Raw genomic sequence first — 20,681 nt, 5'->3', positions numbered from 1 at the left:
CAGTCCCCTCCTAACTCCACATCTCTTCACTAGACCTCATCTACCCATTTTTTGAGGGAGACTTGTATATAACATTTAACATTCTTTCACCAATAAATATTTATTGAGCACTGTGTATCAGAGATTGAGCAAGGTATTGGAAACATACACAGTGGTTGACAAAGCATTCCTGGTCCAGCCCTTATGGAGCTCACAGACTAATGGGTAGACAAAGCCTAGACTGGAGTGGGGAAGGTGGGCAGGAAGTTGTCAGACCTGTTTTACTCTCCCACTAAGCTACCAATGTAGACTTTATCATGAGTCTCCATTTGTCTTTTTTTCCTTGTGTGGTTGAACTCTCAAGCAAGGAAAACACAGTTATCATCAATTGTACCCCCTGGACCCTCCAGCACAGGATATTGTAGGAGAGAGTGGCGGGGGCCAGTAGCCTGGTATTGAGTAGGTGAGGGGAACCTAAAGTTAGGCAGGAATTAGTGAGGAATTAGTGATCTTAAGGAGGCAAGTTCTCAGAAAAGAAATAGCATTTGCAAAGGTCGTGAGGCAGGAAGGAATTTGGCAGGTTTAAGAAGCTCATTTAGTATGGTTGGAGAGAGAAACAGGAGAAATGGCTAGAATTGGAAAGGTGTAGGGCCTTAGAGCCAAGTTAAAAACTTTACCTTGAGGGTACTGAGAAGCCATGGAAAAGTTTCAGTGACATTTTCCTGTCTCTTGTAACCCATTATTTACCTGGATAGGTCCTCTTATCTTTACAGAGGTGGTGTGCAGACAGGTGTAGTATCTTTTCAGACTGAAACACACGAGCAGCATAGCAGAAACCATGCTTAGAAGCAGGGGGTGGAGAGAGCTTGAGAGCTTGAGAGTCTTGGGTCTGTATGATTTGAACAAATCTTTTAACCTCTCCAGGCCACTTTCCTTTTATGTACAATTGATAATGTAGCATTTAAACCCTTCATCAGGCTGTTGTAGGGTCAGGAATAACAGGTACAGTGCCTATGACTGGTACTCCATAGGTGATAGCTGTCTCTATTTTAACAGTGTTCTCTTGCTAACACAAATTTTACACTCTTCTTTGGGAATAGAATCACAAAATCATATACTGTACTGTCAAATTGTGAAGAAACCCCGAAGGTCTGCCTGTGTATGATGCTTGCATCCCTTCTGCAACGCTGGCGATCAGTTGGTTTGTTGTCCAGCATTATTTATAACATCCAGGGACAGGAAGCTTACTACTGTCTGAAACATCCACTCATGTTTGGGTTCTGCAAAAGGGTTCTTTTCTTGGACAGAATCCAAATCTGCTTCCCTGTGACCTGTCTCCAGGGGTCTCAGTAGTGCCCCTAATGCCTTGTCCATGTGACAGCCCTCAGGTGTTTGAGGCCATTATCTTCGCCACCACCTAGAGTTGAAGAGCTTATTTCTTCAGCTTCACAACAACAATAAAAGGGTCAATTCAGGGGCAGCTGGGTGACTCAGTCATTTAAGCATCCGACTTTGGCTCAGGTCATGATCTCATGGTTCGTGAGTTCGAGCCCTGCTGTGCTGACAGCTCAGAGTCTGGAGCCTGCTTCAGGTTCTGTGTCTCCCTCTCTCTCTGACTCTACCCTGCTCGCTCGCTCTCTCTCTCTCTCTCTCTCTCTCTCTCTCTCAAAAATAAATAAACATTAAAAAAAATTTTTAAAGGGTCAATTTATCAAGAAAGACAACAATCCTAAAGCATACATGTACCTAACAATAGACCTTGAAAACATGAAGTAAAAAGTGTTAGCGATAGATTTTAATAAAAATAAAAGGGGCATCTGGCTGGCTCAGTCAGTGGAGCATGCAGTTCTTGATCTCAAGGTTGTGTGTAGACATTACTTAAAAATCTTAAAAAATAATAATAGTAGCTATCATTTACTGAGCATCCACATTATACTTGGTACTATAGATAAACAGATGAGTCTCAGTCACAAGTAAATAAGTGTAACACAAGTATACAGATACTGTGACCGGTCTGTGCAGGAAAAAAAGTAGGGTGTAATGGTGGAGCACCAAGGGAACAATCATCTTTATGAAAGAGGAACCTGCCTCTTAGATGACACAAACTCTACCCTGACAACTGAATGGGTAATACCTACACTCAACTGGACTTAGCCACGTGTGGTATTTGTTAAAATATCACTTTAGAGGCTTTAGTCACACAAAGTATTCATAACAGCCACTGTCAGTAAAACAAGGGCATTTCTACAAGAAGTGTTCATTTTCCCTGTTAACATTCTTTATAAAGCCTCTTTTAAAAGAGACAGAATAGGGGCGCCTGGGTGGCGCAGTCGGTTAACCGTCCGACTTCAGCCAGGTCACGATCTCGCGGTCCGTGAGTTCGAGCCCCGCGTCGGGCTCTGGGCTGATGGCTCAGAGCCTGGAGCCTGTTTCCGATTCTGTGTCTCCCTCTCTCTGCCCCTCCCCCGTTCATGCTCTGTCTGTCTCTCTATGTCCCAAAAAATTAAAAAAAAATAAAAAATAAAAGAGACAGAATAATAGCAGCCAGGCAGCCAGGCAAGGAAGAAGAGTGGAATACTGTGATTTACTGTATGTACAAATGGATGGCCAATATTTAGGAAGAGCTTCAGCTAGTCTTTCCTAAGCACTGACATAGAAAAGACAAGGCATACTGTGTTTGTTACAGCCATACAGTACAGGAAGGCCACAGAAGAGAGGAGGAGCAAAGCACTTGCCCCACTAACTCAGTGCAAGTTGTGTGAAAGCAGCATGGTGCTCACACTGCAACACTGGCTTCTTTGTGTAGGGCCCTGTGCTGGATGCAAGGGTAAAGATGACCTCTCTAGGAGGCTGAGGCATGTGTCCAAGGTGATCCAGCACAAAGAGCTACAGGGCCTTGGGAAAGGATTGCTCTGGAAATTCAAAGGATAGATCCTCGGACAAATGAAGCTAACCTTCCTAAAGGAGAATACATACAATGTCTAAGAATAACTACAACGAAGTCCTCCCAGCCTCCTGAAGTGGGACCTCCATGAGAACCATAGAGAACAAAAAGCAATGAATCTCAAGCTGCCTTCTTTAAGAAGAAATGAATGAGAGGGGCAGAAACACAAGAGTAAATATTGGTGGAGACTAAAACTAATATTTGCAAATTTGTAAAAGGAAGCCCATCAAGAAAGTTACAAAACTCTAGGGGTGCCTGGGTGGCTCCCCTACCCATCCAACTTCAGCTCAGGTCATGATCTCACGGTTCATGAGTTTTGACCCCCACATCAGGCTCTGTGCTGACAGCCTGGAGTCTGCTTTGGATTCTGTCTCTCCCTCTCTCTCTGCCCTTCCCCCCATGTGTACTCTGTCTTTCTCTTAAAAATAAACATTAAAAACAACAACAACAACAACAACTAAGGATCTTGAAATAGTTCCCAAAACAAGAAACAATGAAAATGTATAGAAAAGTTTGTTTCACGGTGTGCAGCCTTGCACCTTTATAATTCAACAAGGAGGATAAAACAAGTGTTATAAGCAAAAAGTACTGATGGAGACAAGTGAAGAAACGGGAGTGTTAAGTGGAAGTTCATAGACACCAGTCCCATTCCATTGCCCAGTTGAGGGAACTCAAGTCCAGAGAGGGTTCTCTGACTCCTGAGACACAGACTCCTCTTACCCAGCAGAGCAGAGCACTGCAGCTGAAGGATAACTTTAGCACAAAGTCCCCTTCAGCTGTTTCTGAGCTGACTTGACAAAACAAAGAAGCTTACTCCAGAAAAGTCTTAATTTTACCACCTAATACTTCATCGAGGTATTCTTTTCACTGCTGGGGCACTGGCACACAGTAATCAGCTCTCTTTCCTGCCCCTCACTTGCTGAGCTACCTTTTTTTTTTTTTTTTTTTTTTAAATATTTTATGTTCATTCATTTTTGAGAGAGAGCACAGCAGGGGAGAGGCAGAGAGACAGGGAGACACAGAATCTGAAGCAGGCTCCAGGCTCCGAGCTGTCAGTACAAAACCCGATGCAGAGCTCAAACTCAAGAACCATGAAATCATGATCCGAGCCGAAGTCGGACGTTTAATTGAGCCACCCAGGTGACCCTCTGAGCTACCTTTTTAAAAAAATAAGTTCTCTTCAAGCATTGTCATTAAGAAATTGCTCACACACCATAAAGTTCACCCTTCTAATGTATACAATTCATTGATTTTTAGTATATTCATGAGGTTGTGCACCTATCACCACCAATTCCAGATCATTTTTATCTCCCCATAAGATCTCATACCCATTAGCAGATATGCCCAACTGTTCCACCCCAAACCACTAGCAACCACTAATCCACTTTCCATCTTTATGGGTTTTCCTATTCTGGACATTTTATACAAATAGAATCATACAACATGTGGTGTTATGTGTCTGGCTTCTTTAGCATGTTTTTACGGTTCATCCATGTTGTAGCGTGCATCAATACTTCATTCCTTTTTATGGCTGAATCATATTCTATCACAGATATACCACATTGTTTATCCATTTATCAACTGATGGACTTTTGGCTATTGTGAACAGCAGTACAATGAACATTCATGTACAAGTTTTTGTGCGGACACGTGCTTTGCTTTCATTTATCTTGGGCATATACCTAGGATTGCAGTTGCTGAGTCATATGGTAATTGTCTAACCTTTTGAGGAATTGTCAGAATGTTTCTCATAAGGCTGCACTATTTTACATTCTCATCAACAGCATATGAGGAATCCAATTCTGACACATCCTCCCTAACACTTGTTATTACTCCTCTTTTTTATTATAGCCATTCTAATAGGTCTAAAATGATATTTCATTGTGATCCTGATTTTCATTTCCCTAATGACTAATGATGTTGAGCATCTTTTCGTGTGCTTGTTGGCCATTTGTGTATCTTCTTTAGAAAAATATCTATTCAAATCCTTTGCCCATTTTAAAATTGGGTTGTCTCCTTTTTTTATTTTTTATTTATTTTTTAACGTTTATTTATTTTTGAGACAGAGAGAGACAGAGCATGAACAGGGGAGGGGCAGAGAGAGAGAGGGAGACGCAGAATCCGAAACAGGCTCCAAGGCTCTGAGCTGTCAGCACAGAGCCCGACGCGGGGCTCGAACTCACGGACCGCGAGACCATGACCTGAGCCGAAGTTGGACGCTTAACCGACCAAGCCACCCAGGCGCCCCTGTCTCTCTTTTTTTTTTTAATTTATTTATTTAGAGGGAGAGTATGAGCAGGGGAGGGGCACAGAGAGAGGGAAAGAGAAAATCCCAAGCAGGCTCTGCGCTGTCAGCACAGAGCCCTATGCAGGGCTCGAATTCACAAATCACAAGATCATGACCTGAGCCAAAACCAAGAGTCAGACACTCAACTGACTGAGGCACCCAGGCACCCCAAATCAGGTTGTCTTTTTATTGCTGAGTTGTGAGAGTCCTTTATATATTCTGATTATTAGATCATTATCAGATACATGTTTGCAAATATTTACTCCCATTCTCTGTGGATTTTCTTGAAGTGTCCTTTGAGGTGCTGCTGGGCTACTTTTAACAAATACTAAAACACCTCAAAACAAAATTAGGAATATGTAATTAGTGTCTGAATTATAGCTTTAAATTTAGAAGCATTATAAAGCCCAACTGGCTCAGTAGGAAGAGCATGCAACTTTTGATCTTGGGATTGTGAGTTAGAGCCCCACATTAGCTGTAGAGATTACTTTAAAATCTTAAAAATAAGCATTATAATGTCATAAGCAAAAGTTGTTGTTTTTAAGTTTATTTAGAGAGTGTGAGCAGGGGAGGGGCAGAGAGAAAGGGAGAGAGAGAATCCCAAGGAGGTTCCTCACCGTCAGTGCAGAGCCCAATGCAGGGCTCCGTCTCACCACCCTGGGATAATGACCTGAGCTGAAATCAAGAGTCAGTCGTTTGACCGACTTAGCCACCCAGGTGCCCCTCACAAGCAAGCTATTGTATCCATACCAGTTTTGAGGCTTCCAAAGAATCTTGAGTTCATTATGAGATCCATCATAATGATAGCTATCACTTTTATAGCAGTTATGTGCTAAGCACTGTTTGGGCACTTTCCATGTATTAACCTACTTAAGTTTCCACAACAATCCTATGAGGTAGAGATTTGTCATTATACTCATTGTACAAATAAAACGGATGCAGAAGGAGCTTAAGTAATTTGCCTGAAGCCAGAGAGTAAATAGCAGAGATGCTCCCCAGATTCCGTTGCTCTTAACCAACCACCTGAGAGACTGTCAAGGCTGAATTAAAACATTTCAAAGAATGCCTGACCCCTCACTTTAAGGAAATAATAGTGTTTTCATGGCGTCTACACTCTGGATAGTTTTCCTCTTGTACCAAGCCAAAAACTAGTGCCACCCTTCCAGGCGTCTTCATTTCTATCTTCCTTTCCAGTCTGGTTTCACGTCCCTCTATTTTCTCCACCGGCCGGAGGCTTTAGTTTTGGAAGTAACCGTCTCCCAGGTGGAGTTGTTCTAAATTTCTGACGGCCAATAGGCGCCGAGGCGCCTCGGATCCAGCCCAATGAGGCTCAAAGCTGAGCCATGGGAGGGGCCAGCGAAGGGGGCGGGAACGGAGCCCCCCTAGGTGGTGCCTACTGTGTGCGGCGCCAGCTTCCTGCGCGGAGCCATGAGCTGGACCTGCCCGCGTTGCCAGCAACCCGTTTTCTTCGGTGAGGTCCGGGCTGAGGAGGGAGGAGGAGATGGGACGTCCCCTGAGAATGCGAGGAACTGGCGACCGTGTGGTCTCAGACCCCCTTTCCACCTCTCGGGAGCAGGGCACTCGGGCGAGTTGGAACTGGCCTCCCGGGGACACTCCTCGTAGTCTCTAGGAAGCAGGGCGGGCGGGGCTGAGGAGGGGAAAGGGGGCGCCCGCTGCTAGGCCTGGCTCCCCCACAGCCCGGTTCCACCTTGTCCCCCACAGCGGAGAAGGTGAGCTCCCTGGGCAAGAACTGGCATCGCTTCTGCCTGAAATGTGAGCGCTGCCACAGCGTCCTGTCCCCAGGAGGGCATGCAGAGGTGAGGCCTGGCCAGGGCGCACAGCCCTCTGTCTGTCCCTGTTCTCCAAGCACCAGTCCCCCCCAGTTTCCGCTCAGGAAGCTCACCGAAGGCAACCTCAGCAGTCAGCTAGCAAGACCATCTACCCGGAGGGCCCCACACCAGCCAGGACTTGGGACGCCTGAGTTGTGCTGGTGGACCCGGTGCCTTTTGATGGGGAGGGGAGAGAAGCAATGCTGTTTTCTGGCCTGCTCTTGCCCTTTCTCCTGTCCACAGTGGCAATTCTAGCATGCCAGCTTACCCTCCACCCCTCCCAGCCTCACCAGCCCCACCAGGCAAGTGGACAGATACACCTGGCAACTGGACTTGAGGGAAGGCCTGTAGGACACAGGAGAACCACCCCCCCCCCCCTTAGCCCTGAGCAACCCTCTTTCCTCTGCTTGTGCCTAGCACAACGGGAGGCCGTATTGCCACAAGCCATGCTATGGGGCTCTCTTCGGACCCAGGGGTAAGTACCAGCCTAGAAGAGGCCAGGGGACAGCAGGACCTTCCTTGTGGCTGGGAGCTGGAGACTCAAGGCTGACTGCCCCTGTTTTCTCTGCAGGGGTGAACATTGGTGGTGTGGGCTCCTACCTCTACAACTCCCCCACTCCCACCCCTGCCAGCACCACTCCCCTCAGCCCCAGCAGCTTTAGCCCCCCCCAGGCCCAGGACTGGCCTCCCCCAGGGCAAGAAAAGTAAGTGAAGTTGGGCCCCAGCTACTCCTCATCCTTAGGCTGGAACAAAGGGTAGGACCAGGTGGCAGTCTCCCACCTAGTCCTCTGCTTCACATTCCTACAACTTTGTGGCAAAGTCTTCTTTTGTCCATGGCACTTTGGCGGGGGAGAGAGGGGTTCCCTTATGTCAGCTGCTGAGTTAAGAGGTAAATTGGGTAGATGGCATTATCATCCCCATTTTACAGGTAAGGAAAACAAAGTGTGTAGAGAGCAAAGTGTGTGGCTTGTGCAGTCACACACAGCTAGTCAGAGGCAAACCTGACCTGGAATTCGGGCCTCTCTCAGGCCAAGGCCATGGAAAGGATGACCTAGGAGCAAGGGGTCATTGAGACAGGGCCAGCCCCTCATATTCTTCCACTTCTCCCCTCCCCCTGTTCCTCCCTCCCATCCCCTAGAGTGGGCAATGACACCATGCTCCCCAACACCTGACACCCATGCCCTGGCCAGCTCCTGTATCAGCTCAGGTTTCCTGAGGATTGAGTTGCTGACAGGGTTGGGATGGTGGGCACCTGAGCCCCTGGGAGGAGAAGGAAGTAGGTGGTCCCTCCTGCAGATAGGGATGGGGCAGGACGAGGGGCCACAGGAAACTGAGCTCTGTCCAAGAAAGCAGACTCATGGCCACCTGGGTGGGGGGCTCTGGGATGAGCATGGCTTTTGGGAGAAGCCATGTGCGCGAGCCAGTGCTGGTGGGCCCTGCTTAGGCATGGCCCCCACCTCAGCCCTAGCCAGGGCCTCTTCCCCTTAAAGGCCATCCCCACATGAAGACATTCACTGGAGAGACTTCACTGTGCCCTGGCTGCGAAGAACCTGTCTATTTTGGTAAGCGATAATGGAAAGCTTGGGGAGGGGGGCAGAGGATGGGCATCAAAGTGTAGGGAGGTGGTGCAAAGTAGGCAGGTCTCCCTGCCATGCCCCTAGAACTACCAAATGTCTCCACCACCAGCTGAGAAGGTGATGTCTTTGGGCAGAAATTGGCACCGACCCTGTCTGAGGTGCCAGCGCTGCCGGAAGACCCTCACTGCTGGGAGTCATGCTGAGGTGAACAGGGTAGGGATGGGTGGTTGTGTGGGGAGGAGGGAGGCTGGAGATGGGAAGAGAGCCAAGCTGAGATGGCTCTCTTTCTCTTTATGTCCCAGCATGACGGCGTCCCCTACTGCCACATCCCCTGCTACGGCTACCTGTTTGGCCCCAAAGGTGGGTAGCCACACCCCAGACAGTGGGCCTAAAGTATGGCATGTGGGTCTGTGGGGATGTGTGGGCAAATTTCCCTGTGGTCAAACACACCCCAGACCCCTCCCAATTCCTTTCATCCCTCAGCCCAACACCCCCCAGCACCAGGACCCTTGGTAATGGGGCTCTCTCTCTCAGGTGTGAACATTGGTGATGTGGGCTGCTACATCTATGACCCCGTGGAGATAAAATCCAAATGAGATGCTCACAGGAGAGGTCACTCTAACTTGGACCTCACCCATTCCCTCCATGGTCCTACTGGAAGCTACAGAATTCTTCAGTCCCACAGGGGGAAGGTGGGCTTCAGGTGGCCTGGGCCTAGACTCTACGGTAGACCGGGGGGTCTAGACATTCTCTGCCAATTCCTGCCTTTCCCATTTCTATCTGGTCAGGGGAACTAGGCTACCACATTTTAAAGGGTAGCCTCCTGGCCTTCCCAATCCCTTTCCCTAGCAAATTCTATAACTTCAAGGTACTTATAAAATGTGTTGATTTTGGCTTCTCCAATAAAATGTTGGCTCCCATGCCTTCAACTCTTTTTTGGGCATGAGGCCTAATCAATGGGTTGGAGGATAGGAAGTGTAGGGAGGGGGGATGCATTACCCTGCAAACTACCTGGGAGGTATAGGGCCGGCCATGGGAACAAAGAGCTCTGTTCTCCTGGAACCCTGGTCCTGGACAGTTCCCAGCACCATGCAGTGAGTGGACAGCATGCCCACCAGCTCTGTTGGTGCCAGAAGTTATCATAGGGCAATTCCTTCTTTAGCACCATCTGTAGGAGAAACACATTATTCAACATCTCATTTGAGCATGACAACAGACAGATCCTGTGGTGAGGTCTGCTAAGAGGCTTCATTATCCGTTTGAGAGATGAACAGACTGAAGCCCAGAGAGGGAAACCCACATGCCCAAGGTCACACAGCAAATCAGTGGCAAAGTTGGGATTAGAACCCAGGGCCAGACTCTGGCTTCCCATCCAGGGCTCATCCCACAGCTCCTCACTGCTGCCCCAAACCCACGGGACACCTTTATTTACAGAATAAGAGGGGTACCAGAATTGTCCAGCAGCCCACTGCATTCTAGGAAGTTGCCCAGTTGCTGGAGGCTAAACAGTCAAGGCTGGATGAGCACAGAGAAGGGGGAGCTGGTGGCAACTCCAGCCCTGGGCAGGGGACCTGATGCCCGTAGCCCCAGCCACAGGGCTTGCCCTTCTAATCTTCCAGCCCCTGCTGCAGAACTTCTGTAGAGAGCTTGCCCCTGATACCACTCAGTTCTGGATCTGCTTCATGGGCATCTCTTCCTCCTGAAGCCTAGACAGGGCACTGGGGAAGAAGGAGTCATGAGCAATGGTGGGATTTAGCCCCTGGGCCTACCACCCAAGCCTGCCTCATCACGGCTGGCCTATGCCTCTCCCCAGCTGCTGGTAAACAAACATGTATACTTCTGCCAGTGACTCGCACACATGCTTGTATGCATCTCTGATGTGCAGGCATACGTGAAGGGGTGCACACATCCACCTCTTCCTGGACAATCTTGGACATCTGTGTACACACACATATATGGACTTGTGTACTTTTACACATGCAGTTTGCATACCTCAGGCCATACACCCATGCACGCTTGCACATATGCACCAAATACACAATGTGCACACAGGTCTTCTCTGAATCCTACCTAAGGTGTCAGGTACCTGGGCACCCATTCCCACATGCATGTGCTCACACAGACACAAATAGTTCTGTGCACACACCTCCTCTCCACATCCTGGATGGTCTCTGGCAGCTGTGCTTGCTTCGTCTCTGGTAGAAGGAGGGCAGTGCAGGCAGCCAGCAAGGCGATCCCCCCATAAGTGAGCATGGGTAGTGACAGCCATACTCCATCCAGCAAGGCTGCCAGTGGAGCCAAAGAGCCCCCCAGCCGGCCCACCAGTGCAGTCAGCCCCATTCCTGTCTGTCTGTTCAGAAAGAGGATAGGGGAAGGTAGGTGTTCACACCTACTTAGGGTCATGCCTCACAGGGCTCCCCCATCCTGGGCTGGCAAGCCCTGGTGTCCCCTTCTCTCCAGACGGCTAAGAAAGCTAAGGCTTCTTTCAGGTGGTCTTCCCACCTGTCCCCAGGCCAGGGACCCTCATTCTGAGAGTAGGGTGATGTGGAAGGAAGAGGGACAGCAGCTCCTACAGACCCTGTCATGTTGGTAGAGGAGGAGCAAGGCTTTCTAAGCATACCCAGATGCCAACAAGTCTCCCCACCTGCCAACAGCTAGCTGAAAGGGCCCCAGGCATTACTTTCAGAGACAACCCCATAGGGCAGCTCTGCCTGGGCTGTGGTAAATGGGAGGGAGGTACAGATGGTGCCTTTTGTGACTGTTTTATTTTAAAGGAGCCCCAGAGAAGTGTGACCTCACTCAGGGTCACTTAGTAAAGATAAAATGTTCTGCCTTCTCCCAGACTTAAGCAAACGCAGACGGCTCTGATTAGCTCTGTATTCTGGGTGTGGTATAAGGAATGGGTGGGAGGAACTGGGCTGTAGTGTGTGTGTGTGTGTGTGTGTGTGTGTGTGTGTGCGCGCGTGTGCGCGCGCGTGCGCGCGCGCGCGTGGCGGGGAAGGGGGGGGTTAGTAAAGAGACGTGATTACAAGCCCTCCCCCCCGGATGGGTTGTCAGGCTCCCCTCACCTGAGCACGGTAGGGTACAACTCCGATGTGAACAGATAGGCTGTGGTGAAGGCAGCTTCACAAAAACCTTTTCCCATCACTGCTAAGGCGGTCCTCCAAGACCCCATCTCTAGAGGAAAAGGGGTTCAGGCAGTGAGCGGGTCTTGTGCGAGATGGAGAACTCCCAGGGTGGGAGGTTGCCCAAATGGAGGGCTTTGAGTGGGGGCCTCCGGGAAAGGGCAGGAGCTCTGGGCCAGGAGGCGGGGCCTCCGATGAGTGGGCGGGGCCTCCGGGTGAGGCTCACCCGAGGTCACCAGCAGTCTGGCACCAAAAGTAAGGGCGGCACCCAGCAGCATTCCTGCTTGCGTGAGACGGCGTCCTGCGTAGCGCACCGACAGGTAGACCAGCAGCTTGGAGGGCACCTCCACGGCCCCGAACAGCAGCTGCGTTTGGTACACGTTCAGCCCCAGCCCCGACACGTCCAGGCTCAGGCCATAATAGGAGAAGTTTACTCCAAACCTGAAAGGGGTCGCAATGCACTCAGGGACCCTCCTCTTCATCCCCCTTGTCCTGTCTTCCTAGGGAGCCTTGGCCTTTTAGAGGGACCACCTCCCCCGCCTCCAGAGCCTACTGCCCACCACCATCCCTGTCCTCATAATCCCCACGGAGTATGCAGCACGTGCCAGTGGCCAAAGCGTCTGTACCTAATCTTCACAGCAACCTTGTGAGGTAGGAACTAACAGCGTCCTGTTTTGCAGAAGGGGCTCTGAGGCTTGGGGTTAAGTGACCTGTCCAAGATCTCACAGGAAGTGGCAGCACCTGAATTTGAGCCCTGCTTCTGATGCCTGCTCCATCTTGTGATCTTCCAGTGTCCCATCTCCCCAGAGGCTGGTCCTCCTGCCCTGCACGGTTACAGTCCCTCCAACTCACACTCAGCATCATTCTGGAGTCTGCCTCTCTGTCCACCCATCCCCCGCTCCTCACCACATCACCATGCAGCATAGCGAGATATGTCGGAGCCTTGGGGTCCGGAATAGGTCTAGGTACGAGGGTCTGCGGACCACTTGCTCTCTGGCGGCCACTTTGCTCAGGGCCTGGTGGGAGAGGAGGAGAGTTTGTGACATCAGAGTTGGCTGTGGGCCTTAGCTAGGCACACTGATCTCTCTGGGTCTCTGTTCCTCCTCCCTTCTCCAATAGTGGGGGTGGGGATGCACGTGCAGGCTGAGTCGGGTGGGCTCCAAGTCAAGGGTGTGGCCCACCAGAGCCAGGTAGGACATCCCAGTGAGTTTGGAAACTCTCCACTGGGGGTCAGGAGCTTTTCCTGCACATACCGTGGGCCCCAGGAAGGGGACGCTTGACACAGGACGGCCACACACACACACACACACGTGCGCGTCCCCACACACATGGACTTGCATGTGCTCACACACACACATTCACTCTCACCTCCTGGCTCAGGCTGTCCTCACCCACAGGCCGCCCATTGATCCTGGCACAGCGGAGTAGGTACCTGTGGGCCTCCTCCACACGGCCCTGGGTCAGAAGCCAGCGTGCAGACTCAGGCACCCACCTGGGGGACAGCAGGAGGCCCTTCAGGCAGAGTCAGCACCCACAGTCACATCTCCCTCCTGGACACACCACAGCCTGTCAGCCTCCAGGCTCTTGCTCATGCAGTCCCCTCAACCTGGAATGTGCTCTCCTTCTCAAACCCTCCTCACCTGACAAACTTTTATTCATCCTTTAAAGCCCAACTTAAAATCCACCCTGCCACACTTCCTTGCCCAGGCTTAGTTCCTCCACAGCCTGGGATTCCCTTCTCTGTTCAACTGGATTGGTCTCATTCTCATTCCCCAGCGTCAGCCACCCACTTCTCCCATAAGTGACAGGAGGGCATAGGATGAAGGAGAGACCGATATACAGAAATCCCCAAGGGGCATCAAAAGCCAATTCATTTTTGGAAGACAATGAAATGCCCACCCTGCCTGGCTTCCTATTGTCCTGCTTGGACTCCCTACCCCTACGCTGGCCCTGTCTCTCCATCCCTGTCTCTCTTGTGACCCCCATGTCCATCTCTATCTGTCCCCCTGAATCTGCCCCTCAGTCCTGGTCTCTGCCACTTGCTATCTCTCACTGATTCTGTTTCTGTCTCTCCACTGTCTCTCAATATGTTACTGTGTGTTTCTCTGCTTCTCATGCCCACTGCCATCTTCTTTGTACTGATCTGTCTCTCTTTCTCTCTTTTTCTGTTTCTCGGTCACTGACTTTTTCTTTCTTTTCATATCTCAGTCACTCTGTATTCTAATCTCAGCCTCTGATTAACTCTATCTCTGGCTTCCTCTATCTCCCGCTCCCAAGCTGCCCACAGTCCTCACCAGAGGCTGAGGATCCCTGGGGCACAAGGCAGAGTGACAGCCAGCAGAAGCCATCGCCAGTCCCGTATCAGGTACCCGACCAGTGCCAACAGCGTCACACCCCCTGTCCAGAAGGTGCTGCTCAGGACACCTGCCACGGTGCGGTGTTCCACGTCCAGCCATTCCAGTTCTGGGCCCAGGGCAGGGGCCAGAGACAGGAAGACAGTTAGCAAGGGCCAGATGAGTTCAGTCTCACCCTTGGCAACTGCCTCCCTCCAGTCTTCTGGGCCCTGCCCGTCCTTTGCCTGCCTCACCCAGTGGCATCACGATGATGGTGAAGCCAGCCAGAGCTGTGCCAGTGAGGGTGCGGGTGATGACAAACATGATGTAATTGACTGAGGCTGCAGACACCAGGCCTAGCACCAGGGAACTCACATAGGCCACCAGCAGTAGACGGCGCCGCCCAAACCTGCACAGGGGTCATGCAGAGTCAGTTCCCTGTAGAGGGGAGGTCCCACGACAGAGGTAGGCTAGGCCCATACCCCAACCAGTGGGAGAGGGTGCCCCAGCCCGCTCCCTTATTGGCCCCCACTGCACCCCACCTGTCAGACAGGTATCCGAAGGCCACAGCCCCCACAAGCACACCAGCAAAGAAGAAGGTGGACGTGGCTTTGTTCAGGCCTTTCTGCTCACACACGAGGTCCCACTGCAGGGACAGACAGGGAGGGGCCTCTCATGGGCACAGGCCCTCTCTAGGTAGCACCAACCCCCCCCACCTCCAGACTCTCGGCCTCCTGAGGTCAACTGTCCCATCTTGGTACCTCCGTGTCAGATAATAAACCCTCAACTATTCACTCCAATTTGAGGGGTAAGAGACTTTGCCCTTCCCCAATTCTGTAGCCTCAACTTCTTTCCGTGGAGGGTCTTGACCTTGACAACAGGTCCGCTCCTCTCTAGAGAGACTCTGCCCCATCTGCACTCACCTCTAGGTGGATTATGTAAATCCCAGACCTGGGGCCAAAAAGAAGGGAAAGAAGGAGGCCTCTATTGTGTCTCCTTCTCCTACTGCAGAACACCTTTCTCAACTCTCCCCCAACTCCCTAGAGCCATCTTAGCCCTTACCTGCCTTAATCACCTCCTAATTAATAATAGCAGCTCTGGTGTATGGGCTCCTTACTACAAGCCAGGAACTAAGCTCAGTGCTTTAAATTCATAGACCCCATCTACAGATAGGTAAACTGAGATTAGGTAAGGTAAGGTAACAGGTCTAATGCCCACACAGTAATTAATCACCCAGGGCAGTGGCAGGCCCATCCCATTCACGTGTCCCCCAATCTCCTGCTCAGGTACCTCGGTTGCAATGGTGGAGGAGAACTCCGAGCGGTCATACTCCCAGCCCTGAGGACAGGGCATTGTGGAAGGCTCACCCTCCAGCTGCCCAGGGCTCTGCCCTGCTCCCCATAATGTGGTGTTGGGGAGGGCCTGGGAGTGATTGAAGTAGAGGCAGGAGCTGAGGGTGCCATCAGGCTCCCGGGGCAGGTGGGCCTCCAGCCAAGCATCCTGGTGGCTGAAGTTGGCAGGGGCATCAGGCAGGGCACAGCGGTGGGCAGGTACGGCAGCCAGGAAGATGGGCAGGAGAAAGTTCATGGGCAGCAGCACTCGGGGCAGGGCCAGCAGTGCCACATTCCACAGTTGGAAAGGCCCAAAGCCTCCCACCTGATCTAGCAGCTCTTCAAATCTCATGCCGCCCACCCACCCACTGACCGGTCTCAGTGCGGGCTTCCTCTGTAGCGTTCAGTGCAGCACAGTCCACCCACCACTTGGACCTTTGGACTCTGGAGGCGGGAGCAAGTAGACTGATGAGCAGAAGCTTACCGTCAGAATCCAGCCCTCAGGGGCTGGGCCAGGACTGAGCCCTCCCTGGTCACCAGGTCTCCAGGGATCCCCGCCTGTTTGGCCCAGTGCCTGGGTGAGGGGCCTTCCATTCAGAGGTCACCAACTCCATGGCTCTGGGACTTACATATTGGTGCTCAGGGGTAGCCTCCAGTTGCCATGATGGGGTAGCTAGGTGTGCAGGAAGTGAGCCCCTAGCCCCAGGATCAACTGAGTTCCAAGAGTCCTTAAGAGGAGGAGTCCCCTGGGGCCTGATGGCAACTCTCCAGGAATGCCCTTTGTCCTGTGAAGATTTAGGTCAGCCTTATGTATTGAAGCCACAGCTTGGCTGGACCCTCAGGATTCAAGACTGAGAGCTAGGCCCTAACCAGGCTGAAGAGTTGTTTCTGCTGAGCCACAAAGCCTCCCTATACCCCAAGGTCCCCACTCGGAGCTTATGCCCTGGCCTGAGACACACCTGGAACTGCACTGGGAAGCCTGGTCAATCTGGAGGATCCCAGACCTATCACCGTCCCACTTCCCATACACATAGTCCCTCCTGCCTTCCCCCTGCCCCTCTTTTCAGGAGCTTCCCCTTGGGGGACTGAGTGGGCAGAGAGAGCGGTTTGCCAAGGTCCCACCATAGGTAGCTGCAATGCCTAAGACTCAGGATTTGTCTGACTTTCCCCACTCAGTTCCCATTCATGGCCCCTGCAGCAAAAGCACAGCAGAGGCCAGCAATATCAGCTTTATTCTCATCTGCTTCTCCAAACTCAGGGTTGGCAGAGCTGGGAGGTTGTCAAATTTGTTTTCCCCAGGGCTCCAGATTTCTAAGCAAATAGGCTTCTAAAAGGCCCAACCTAAAAAAAAAAAAAATTTGAAAACCACTAATTTAATGTAGCCCTCATTTTGAACAGCTAAGGAAACAGTGATGGGGGGTGGGGCGGGGGCATTGCTGGGGCCACACAGTGACTCAGCAGCAGAACTGGAAAGAGAACCAAGATCCCTGCCTCTGCCCAGGCCTTTCACCTACTGCTGCACTGAGGATGTTCCGTGTGCACTAGGCTGGGCTCCCCGAGAAAGCTCTGGGAGAGGAACTAACCCACTGACATGATGTGTGGTAAGGGTGGTGCTAATAACGTGGAAGCATGAGAGGAGGACAGTGATCTAATGGCCATGACAGGAGGTGATAACAGTAAGATAACCTAAGCATTCTGCAGAGTACAAAGATGCCTGTCACAGCCCCTGCCCTCAGGGAGCACACAGTCTCGCAAGAGGGTTAGAACAAGCTGAACAAGGCTTCCTGCCTCCAGTCTCACCCCTCTCACCCCTCTCACCTCTGCACACCTGCCACAGTGGACATTTAGAAACACAAAGCCGACAGGGCAGCGTCCCAGGGCAAAGCTCCCACTGCTGGAGGGTGAAAGTCCAGTTTCTCCATTTGACCTACGTGATTCCTCCCCTCCCCCCTCCAGAATTGCCCCTCTCCCTTAGCCCCACGCTGGCCCTTCCCTACCATGCCCCCTTCCCTCCAGTTCCCCCAATACACCAGCCTGTTGGCACCTCACACCTCCTTGCAGTCCCCTGGGCAGGACTGGCCTCGCTTTTATTCACTTGGTAGATGCCCAAGCTGCCCTGGAGACCAGCTTACAAGTGACACAGCCCTGCCCCTCTTGCTCTCACTTACATGTGACTTCTACCCTGTTGGTTCCTCCCTCATAATCATATTATTTATATAAAAATATAAAATATCGAGGTAAGTGGCTGAGTCAGTTGGTAGAGCATGCAACTCTTGATCTCAGGATCGTGAGGGCACGGAGCCTACTTTAAAAACAAACAAACAAACACATACATACATACATACATACATACAAACAAATAAATAACCACAACCATTTGCAGCTCCAAGAGCTAAGTTTTGCAGGCATCTCACCCCCGTGGTTCATAGGAAATACTCTGAAGTTTTCATAGCCAAAGGAAACAGCCAATGAGGCCAAGTCTGGGCATGGCTGTGGTGCCTTTTTTTTTTTTTTTTTTTTTTTTTTTCTCTTCTCCACCATGGGAATTTCTCTCCTGCCTTAATATGAGAAAGAGCTGATAGTCGGATAGTGGTTACCTTCCCCTCTTTGCACTGACTCCTAGGAAACTCAGATCTAAATATGCAGCCACTTTCTACAGAGAATGATTTGGTATTAATTGTACTCCTGTCTTCATTTTATTTCCTGCTTCCACCCTGTATGGCAACTCTCCTCTCTTATGTCATCAAGGAGTGGTGGTGACAGTGACCATGATGTTTGGAGGCAGATGATGGAAATAGGCAGGGTTTGAAATGCCAAGGGTCTAACCAGAGGGCAGATCAGCTCTAAACCACTAGTTAAGAGCTGGTTTTGATTAAATTTTTAACCATTCTCATCCCTCTCCAACCTGGGAATCCAAACTTGAGCTCAGAGGCCAAGATGGAGGAAACATTCATTTATACCAAACTAGAGGAGAAGGAGCCTTGTGCACTGGAAAAATAGCAACTCCTTTGTTGAAATTATTGCTAGAACTGTTAGAGGATTTGGGGAAGAATAAGTTCCCATTTGGGATTGCTTGCAATACAGATTTCTTACACTTTAAGACTTATTACTCTTTTCCCCTCTCTACATTGAGTGACCTCAGATGACCTTCCCTTCTTAGTTGGGGTTTCCCTTAAAGCATTATTAAAGCACCATTAAACTGCAACCCATGTAATTATTTCCTACATTGATGATGGTGGTAATGACGGTGGAATTCCAACTGATGGAATCCCAATTTAGTGATAAGTATGGTAATGGGATGGGAATACTGATGGTAAAATGGTGGTGATGGGTCTGGCTAGAGTAGGGGGTGAGGGGTATGGGGCTAGGATAATAGTAATACTGATGTGGTTATGAAGGCAGTGGTGGTTACAAGGGTTATATTGTAGATGATACTGATGGTGGTGGTGGTGGTGGTGGTATTAATGGTGGAGGAGGTGATGGTGGGCGTGGCTATGGTGATGGTATTGTGGTGGTGAAAGTGGTGGTGGTGGTCATGATGAAGACGTACAGGATCCCTGAGAGCAAGAATCTTATCTCTCTTGTTAATCATTCTGTCATCAAAGGCTGGTAATGTTGACGGCAATGGTGGTGACGGAGCCTAGTTTGGGAGAAGGGTATCTGTGATTTGAGTAATGATGGGGCTGGTAATAGAGTTAGAGGTGGGTAATGGAGATAGAGGTATTAATTGTGGTAAATTTGATGGTGGTGGTAATGGGTAATGTTATGCCACTTTGGGTTTAATGGTACATGGGATGAGAAGGAATGCAGAAAATGCCACCTGGAGTGATGGACATGAACTTGTGTCATGTGTCCCTTTTAACCTATAGCCACATTCCTATGACCATGTAGCCTCCCCTCCCCATCACCTCATCACCATGAGCAATGACATCTTCTGAGGACTCAGAAGGTTATCCTGACCGTCCTTCAGTCTTGGCTTGGCCTTGACTCCTGAGTAGCCAGTGGGAAAGTCTCAGCAGGCCCCAGTGTCTGATGATCAGAGGCATGGCACCACCCACCCTACTCCTACCCTGTCTCTTTTCTCCAGGTATACCCAAGGGACCTCTCTCTACTAACAACTGTACCTCCAATGTCCTTGATCTTATCACCCCTCTCTAGCCCCTGACTGAACAGCCTCCATGAAGCCACTTATTTCTCTGTGCCCATGTCCTCAGAGCTCTCATAGCTCCTCACCCATGGAGCATCATGTAGGCTGTGGCAGTCATGTTGGGCCTCAGGAGGTGAGTGTGCCCAGCAGATCTCAGGCTTGGAGAATGGGGAAAGCAGGGATTCTCTACAACCCTATAAAGCTGTCCTCCTTGGCACAGTCCCACCACCTTTCACTCCTCTCTCTATCCCTCAGTTCACACCTATAACCACCACACTGAATGACATGTAGTTCTCACTCCTCCACAACTGGCCCATGCTACTCCCTCTGCCAGGAATGTCCTTTCCTCGTCATCTGGCCAACTTCAGTTTGTCCTTCAAAATTCAGTCTAAGAATCATATCCATCTGAGGCCCTTCCTTGAAGGGCCCAGTCTGGGCTAGGAGTCTCTGCCTGAGTGCACATAGCACATGTCAAATGAAAGTTAATTTACAACCACCTTCTTGAGAGCCCACTATGCTTTGCCTCAATTCTCAGACAATGTCCCATGTCTGGCATAGCTTCTGGTACATGTGGAGCTCAGCAATGGCCTGAAGAATTAGTTGAATGAATGAATGAATGATTGAAAGAATGTTAAATAATGAACGAGTAATCATGGCATTCCTTCCTTCCTTCTCAGTAATAGTAAGAGAAATAAAAAATTGGAAAAGATACCATTTTTCATCTATTTGATTATTCTGGGAATTTTTCCTAGCACTAGACTTGCAGAGATAAGCAAAGATTGGAGCCAGTATGTTAACTTTGATACTACTTGAAAGAGTGAAAAGTTAGAGAGAATCTAATGAAAAATCAACAAGGAGTAGGTTAAATAGATTATGGATCATTCATGCCATGGACTACTATGTAGCCATTAAAAAGAACATCCTCATATATTACTGGTAGGAATGTAAAATGGTGCAATATTTGGTAATTCCTCAAAATGTTAAAGATAGAATTGCCAGGGGCACCTGGGTGGCTCAGTTGGTTAAGCATCTGACTCTTCGTTTTGGATCAGGTCATGATCTCATGGTTCATAAAGTCCAGCCCTGTGTCAGGCTCTGCACTGACAGCATGGAGCCTGCTTGGGATTCC

General features: G+C 50.2%; 2 protein-coding genes across 2 annotated transcripts; one reads left to right on the top strand and one right to left on the bottom strand.

The window, feature by feature from the left end:
* Positions 1 to 5,191: 5,191 nt before the first annotated feature.
* On the top strand, positions 5,192 to 9,543 carry CRIP3 (cysteine rich protein 3). Its single transcript, XM_049653715.1, is given in 9 exon segments — positions 5,192 to 6,681; positions 6,933 to 7,027; positions 7,457 to 7,514; positions 7,611 to 7,702; positions 7,704 to 7,743; positions 8,530 to 8,601; positions 8,726 to 8,820; positions 8,919 to 8,976; positions 9,151 to 9,543. Coding segments are annotated over 9 exon segments (615 nt in total). The 5' UTR covers positions 5,192 to 6,638; the 3' UTR covers positions 9,213 to 9,543.
* Positions 9,544 to 9,826: 283 nt separating this feature from the next.
* On the bottom strand, positions 9,827 to 15,911 carry SLC22A7 (solute carrier family 22 member 7). Its single transcript, XM_049653714.1, has 10 exons — positions 15,365 to 15,911; positions 14,617 to 14,744; positions 14,329 to 14,483; positions 14,036 to 14,204; positions 13,110 to 13,233; positions 12,648 to 12,757; positions 11,968 to 12,182; positions 11,685 to 11,793; positions 10,763 to 10,966; positions 9,827 to 10,334 (listed from the first exon to the last, which is right to left on the bottom strand). The coding sequence occupies exons 1-10, from the start codon at positions 15,755 to 15,757 to the stop codon at positions 10,280 to 10,282; spliced, it is 1,662 nt and encodes a 553-aa protein (XP_049509671.1). The 5' UTR covers positions 15,758 to 15,911; the 3' UTR covers positions 9,827 to 10,279.
* Positions 15,912 to 20,681: the final 4,770 nt, after the last annotated feature.

This window comes from Panthera uncia, assembly GCF_023721935.1.
Source record: "Panthera uncia isolate 11264 chromosome B2 unlocalized genomic scaffold, Puncia_PCG_1.0 HiC_scaffold_24, whole genome shotgun sequence".
Lineage (NCBI taxonomy): Eukaryota > Metazoa > Chordata > Mammalia > Carnivora > Felidae > Panthera > Panthera uncia.
Note: the sequence above shows the minus strand (reverse complement) of the source record. Positions and strands in the feature narration are given on the sequence as shown.